The sequence below is a fragment of the Engraulis encrasicolus genome, chromosome 13 (genome assembly GCF_034702125.1).
Source record: "Engraulis encrasicolus isolate BLACKSEA-1 chromosome 13, IST_EnEncr_1.0, whole genome shotgun sequence".
Taxonomy (NCBI): domain Eukaryota; kingdom Metazoa; phylum Chordata; class Actinopteri; order Clupeiformes; family Engraulidae; genus Engraulis; species Engraulis encrasicolus.
Genome location: NC_085869.1, coordinates 25,877,599 through 25,884,576, shown reverse-complemented (window position 1 = coordinate 25,884,576; position 6,978 = coordinate 25,877,599). Strand labels below are relative to the sequence as shown.

Below are 6,978 nucleotides of genomic sequence, written 5' to 3'. Positions count from 1 at the left end.
GACAAAAAAAGACCAGACTGCCGATATGAGAAGTTCCTTTTTTCCTCACCTTTTTGAAATCTGGTCTCCATTCAGACAAATCCAGGTTTTGGATCCGCCACAAAGAAGAACGCTTCTGTGCATGTCTGTCTCCTTCTTGTATGCATTCATTATCGATAGCTAGTTACAATATTTAGCTAGTACTATCACTGATCAGAGCATCAGTGTGCTTCTTTCTCCTGACCTGAAAAGGCTGTGGTGATAACATTTAGGGGCCGCCAATTTATCGGTTGACACAGCGCAGGCCATAATGTGGGGCTCTATCTGGTGTTTGTTTGGCCACCTCTGTGTGGAGTGGCCTTGAGTCAACACTGACCCGTTAGCCGACAGGGACATGAGTGATGTCACCCTACGAAACAAAAGCCGCTTTATTGCGGGATTACGAAGGCAGACATGCGGTATCACCTGCTACTGTGTATGGATAAAAAGCTCATATGAAGAAGAAGTTTGCCTTTTATAGGTTTTGGAAGATATAACGGAATCTATGAGAGCTGATTTAACATGCATAAAAGTTTGTTATATTAAATGCTACTGTTACACAGTGCATGCATATTTGAATGGGAGATTTGTTTAATTATGCGTAACTATTGAATAATTGTCAACACATGTTTGTGTTGTAATCACTGTGAGACAGATGCAGACATTTTTTTAAAAATCTGTTCAAACCACAACTGTCTCATCCCAAGTCATGATCGCTGATTGAAATATTAGTGGAATAACGCATAAAACATTTATCACTAGGAGTTTGGTTACTCATGTCCCAAAGGATATAAACAGATTCAGCTGCCTGTTCTGCACACGTGCAGTTTCTGGACGACGCTAGAGGAGGAGTTTTTTTGTTTTGTTTTTTGGATAGCTTTGGTGTGTGGGGATTGGAATGCAACATTGGAAAGAAGAGCTGGTGGCTTGCTCTAGTCTTGATCCACTGTGTACAGTAAATGTGTCAGTGTCAATTTAACTCTCAGAGTTGAAATTTGCACTCATAGTGTTGGGCCCTTCTCTCAGAGTGTTGATTTAACACTGTAAAATGCACTACATGAGTAATCCACACAACACCTGTTTCAGCAAACAGCAATGGCCCTCCAATAGTCCATAAGGTCGTTCACCTCGTAGATGTTAATCTATTAATGGGAGATGAGACTCGGGGGAAACTCAGGTGACTATCATGCGTTGCCTTGGGTCAACGAACGCTGGACACCGCAGTCTGGGATCGAAAACATAAACACGTAGGACTCGCTTGCCCAGAATTCCTCATGCCCTCGACGTTAAGCCGGGCCGGAATTGTTTGATTGCTGAAGCGTTAAAGGCTGACATACTAGGCTTTGGAATTTAATCAAGACCAGCTGAGACTGAGACAACCAAACAAACGAAATTCCCATGTAAATTATTTACATCAAGTACACAGAAACTGATAGGTATTTAAAACAAAACCGCAAAAAGTTTCTTCTTGACTTCTGAGAAAATGCTTACTTGCTTAACTCTTTAGTTTTATCAGTGAGCTGTTCAGTGCAGTATTGCACAAGTTACAATAGCAGTCCAGCTAAGAAATAAAAATGGCTAAATGTTGAAGAGGAGCCGACTAGCTGCGATGGCCTTATACATAGACCCACACACCTACTCCAATGACAACATAATCCATAAGACAACAACAGGAAATCTGAGACACATATTTCCGACCAAATCTGTACTACAGTCAAACACTGACCAATAAAATACCCAAACATGACCAAATCTAATCTCAGCAGAAAGCATGTACTGCATTCTTTATCGCCACCCTGCTCATACCAGACTGGTGAGCCATTTAAGCATAAACAGCCAGAGGTGACGGATGGGATCGTGTGTATGAACAGCGACAAGCCCAGCCCAGGGTGCCCTTTTTCTTTCCAAAAAAGAACATTTATTTGTGCAGCCAACCTGAACGTGCCCCTCGGTGCCTCAGCTGCACAAACAGGGAGTGGAGAGATAGCGAACACAGCACAGGACACAGCACACGTCTACGTGCTCTCAGGGCCACTGGTGTGGATCGGCACTGCCCTCACGATGCGATTCGATCACGATTCGGGAGGTAGTAGATCCGATTCGATTCGATTCTATTCTACAATGCATTGCAATGCATTACATTTCTACTGAATGCAAAGCAAATGTTTAATCAGCCATGATGAGGCAATACAAGTAGTCAGATACTGAGCAACAATTTATTGGCTGTTTTCTGTATCAGTCTGTATCAGTCTTGCAATGTTTTGAAGTGCTTTTATTTAATTTAACATTCATTTGCTCCAGAAATATCCATGGAAGTAATTGAAACTTAAAAAAATTGCCAGATCGATTCTGGAACTTGCCGGATCGATTCTGGATCGTCCATGCCCCGCATCGATTCGGATCGCCGAATCGATCATTGTTGACACCACTAGTAAGGGCCACTGACACCTTTAACCAGGCCAGAGGACAGTCATCTGAAAGGACCCCCCACCCAATACATAAAATATAATAATGAGGACCCAATTCTGGGCCTCCACTCTACTTGGGCCTAGGACAAATGACCCCTTTGCCCCGCCTAGGCTTCCCTGCTACTCTAGCTAGCTGGCTGGAGACAAATGACGGTGCAGAAGAGCGTGTTGCAGAGACTACAGGGACTTACTGACAGACACCGATGAGAGAGTGGCGGGCTGGCTGGCCATGTCATCAAGTCTCTCCTGATATGGGAACACTGCTATGGCCATCATACATAATGAGCCATTCTGCTTGTTGTCTTTACATGTTCATGTTCATAGTATATTAACCCTTTCATGCAGAGGCTGTACAATAAAGTTGTACAATTACAAACACAAACTCTTAACCTCTCTGTAATGTTATAGCAATGTTGTTATGATGTAGTTGAGGGTTTTTTTTCCCCAGAACATCGTATCGATACGAAAGTCGTATCGTCGGCATCTGCATCAAAAGGCCACCTAAATGTATTTGCAGTCTTATGACACAGCAGTGTTTAGTTCACAGTCCTGTGCCACTTCCCATATTTGTTTAAGACATCAAAATGCATGTCAGTCACATCAATAACGTGGCCATGGCTTTCTTAAAGTTTTACAACACTAACTTTGTGCTGTTCCAATCCCAAGAAATCACGCAGTGACCTCACTTTAGACATTGGACAGACACAGGCCGCTGACAGCTTTGGCTGGGCCCAGGACAAAGTTGTCTGAAAGGTCCCCCCACCCAATATATTCAATGTAGTGAGGGCCCAATTAGGGCCCCCCATCTCCCTGGGCCCAGGACAGCTGGCCCCTTTGCTCCACCCGCCACCCACCCCTTGTCGGCTTCCCTGATTGGACATATCGAAGGACAAGACACATGGTTCTTTGTGACTTGTTCTCGACTCAGGGACAGGAAGAGGGTAGGCAGGCTACACACGTACGAGGCTGAGAGCTCTGACCTTGTTCAGGGCCATTTGGAGCTGAGAATTCCCGACAAACGCAACAGAGTGCCAAAGCACAGCTGGAGCGAGCGTGCTTTGCCTGTTGAGTTAGCACTGAGGAGACCTGTGGCTGTGGCGGCTGAGCCTGAGGCTTCCTCCTCCCCACACTCACCTTGTTGCCGTGTTGTTGCTGGCTACCATGAAACATCAATGTGATGATCACGGTTCACAGCAGTTTCGTGTGTGTGTGTGTGTGTGTGTGTGTGTGTGTGTGTGTGTGTGTGTGTGTGTGTGTGTGTGTGTGTGTGTGTGTGTGTGTGTGTGTGTGTGTGTGTGTGTGTGTGTGAAGTCTTCAGGAAGGAGATTGCAGAACATAACCTCTGACTGTCTAGATGTACTTTAGATCTACTTTAGATGTAGGCAACAAAACAGCACAGCACTGCACAGATTTTGACAATCAGTGTCAGTAACAGTGTCAGTACGTGTTATCTGATTGCTAATTGGTCCAAAGATTATTTTCAAATGGCAGTGTGGTTCACTTCCCATTAACGGCACTACATTCTCCAGACCTCTTCCTGTCCAGGGAATAGCCAAGCTCACCACTGTGCTTACATTAAAGATGATGAAAAGGACCCAGCCCTCTCATGATGCTCTAGGAGCACCCTGCAATTCTGCAATTTCAAAACAATTAAATACCCCGGAGACGAAAGTTTAGGAAACTTCAGGGAAATAATAACTACTGGGAAATCCCTGTACAATGAATGAAAGAGCAGCAATTTGTGGGACTGGACAACAGGAGATGTTGTTACATTGTTACTTACATCCCATCTCACGACACAGAATTTAATTGAATCCTCTCTGTGTGGTTAAATACATTTCCATATATGCATGCAGGAAACTTTTGAAACAAAGTCACATTGTCTATCAGAAACATTTTCTGTTTTTTGTTTTTTTTTACAAGGAAACCTGCACATCTTTTAACCACCATCATCTGTTTGGACATTAATAAAAACCTTTAGTGTATCAGCTACTCAAAACCTTAACATTAAGAAAACATTTACCATGATGAAAAAGTATACAAGAATTATGGCATAAGATTCTAACTACAGTGTCTGTGAATGTATTCAGACCAAGTCATTTTTGACCAATTTTACCTTTAACACTTTTTTTCTGGAGCACTATTCACAAATAAACGTATTTCAGTCACATATATGACTTACCTTAACGGCTGCCAAGTGTTGCACTCACGAAATCGCTGCTTGAGCTCGCTGGGAATCTTGTGACTTTGAGGCGAGTCTTCTGTTCCACAGACACGTCGAGACGCTGAGAGAGTAGTGATGAGGTCTCCTCCTGACCCTGTCTGTATTATTGGGATATTACAGTGTGTGTTTTTCCTTGTTGGTATCAAAGTCATTGGCAGACGTCCTGACAACATAAGCCCAGCGTCCCTCTTCCATTGGTTGTAAGATGAAGAAAGTGGGAGGGGAGGTCTGAAATATAGTGCAGACCTAAATATGATGTCTAGCTCTTCGTTTCCAACTTTTCTTAGTCCGATATTCCTGTAGGTATGTTAATTTGTCGTTTACTTGTGTTATTAACCATATTTACTGTAATGTGTGTGATATGGCGTTAAATATGTCGTTTTCACAATAGTACGTTAACTTTGGCAGTAAGCTATTAACCGAATACACTCACAACAGCATCCCTCAACAAGCACTTCAGTTTAAACAATTTGTTTTTGTGTGCGCACGGGACTTGCGCGTGCCATTCCATTTCCCGCTTGAATACCAATATCTGATTTGATGTGAGTATGTCAAGTACAAACTTAGTGACATAAAATAAACACAAACACATTGATCCCTCTTCTACTACAAGTATCCGAGCGTGAATGCAGCTTTGCTTCTATCCGAAGCCAACTTCCCTGTTTTTCAACCAACATCCACGAAGATTTACGCATGTAAATGAGGCATCACCTGCTCCAAATAAAACATTTCAGAACTGAGAGTATTCACGATCTCCACAGATAGGACCGTGTGAAAACGTGTTTTGGCCAAATATTTAGGGATAGTGAAATAAATATTACGTAAATATATGTTCAAGTGTAGCGAGAACACAGCTGAGGTCTTTCACTGTTACAACATGTGGAATCGCCATTTTGACAGTATGGGATTCCAGTTAAGAGCTGAATGGTGAAAACACCTGCCAAGTCTCCTGGCTGTCACTGTACAGCGAAATGCTTTTGTGGCCTTACAGCTCGTATATCGCAACCTGTCAACACTAAATGATGGCAGAACTATTTTGAAATTATGCGGGGGAACGAGAAGACAGGCTACCCATATATAACTGAATAGTGTATGGATTTGGCTCCCGCACATCAAAACTTGTCATAGCCTAAATCGTTTTGGGGGCTACTGAGGATGTAACGGTGTTTGCACTGGACACCTGACAATAAGCGGTTTGGCGTGAATATGTGCATGTATAGGTTACTTTCCGAAAAGGAAGGTATGCAGCAGACTAGATACATTTTGGGGAAGTTGTTGGTTTCGTGGCATATATCTTGAAGGTTAAATTATTAATAATAAATAAATAAATAAATAAATAAATAAATAAATAAATAAATAAATAAATAAATAAATAAGACACCTTAATGGAGAGCGTCGTCTTACTTTACGCATTGCGCCCTCTGGTGTCCACTGGCAGTCCACGCCAGGCTATAAAAACTGAAGTTGATCTGATAGGAGAAACATTGGAAAAGACTCAGCCTGTGTTTGAAAACCATATGCAACAGCTCATAACAATATTTGGTGAAATCTTGTTTATCTAGTATTAAATTAACATTTTTGGGGGATATCTGGTGCTGTATAACAGCAGAGCAAAGCCATCAGAGCAGGGTGCAAAGTAAGGAGACGTGTTCCATGGTTTTTATTCAGTGGATTCTAGCAGTGGAACAGTGGGAATCAGATCAAGTGCAGTCCACCGGAAAGGTAAAAGTAAACATTTTCTGGGAGTGCTGCCTCAAACGAAATAGCAGACAAAACAATCATGGGGTCTGTCTGAAAATGAGAAGCAGCCCGCACCTAAGCCGCAGCCAACCAACCAACTGCCTGACTCAGCTGCCCAGCACAGTACCAATTGTTTGAAATGCATACAAGTCAGCTGATATCATACTATAGCCTAACTCAACACAGCATATACACATATAGCTCAAAATGTCCTTCATCATTACAGTATGGTGTTTTGCACTTGTACGTATACTGTTGAGTCACTGACGTACTTATGTGATGGGGAATACTATGTTACAACCACCAAATAGGCCCTACATAATAGGAATGTAATGATCAACTAAGTGTAGTTTTAGAGCTCCCATTATCAACCAGCTGCACCATGTTGTTAGCACTGACAGGTTGAACTTAAGTAAAGATCCTTTCCTCAGAAACCGTATTGTATGCTTGTTTGTATTCTTTCTTCTTATTATTTTTTTAAAGGATAATTCTCTCAGCTACAGTATACTTTTCCCCCCTAAATTTAAC

The 6,978-nt window shown here is 42.3% G+C and overlaps 1 protein-coding gene across 2 annotated transcripts in view; it reads right to left on the bottom strand.

Annotated features, from left to right (window-relative positions):
- mylka (myosin, light chain kinase a) overlaps positions 1-5,077 on the bottom strand; it is a 96,976-nt gene extending 91,899 nt beyond the window's left edge. The window contains exon 1 of one of the 2 annotated variants that reach the window (XM_063213549.1): positions 4,669-5,077. In XM_063213549.1, the coding sequence (XP_063069619.1) occupies positions 4,669-4,883 (215 nt within the window). In that variant the 5' untranslated portion in view covers positions 4,884-5,077. The remainder of the gene's footprint in view (positions 1-4,668) is intronic. The other variant, XM_063213547.1, reaches the window with a different exon arrangement.
- Between the last annotated feature and the right edge of the window lie 1,901 nt (positions 5,078-6,978).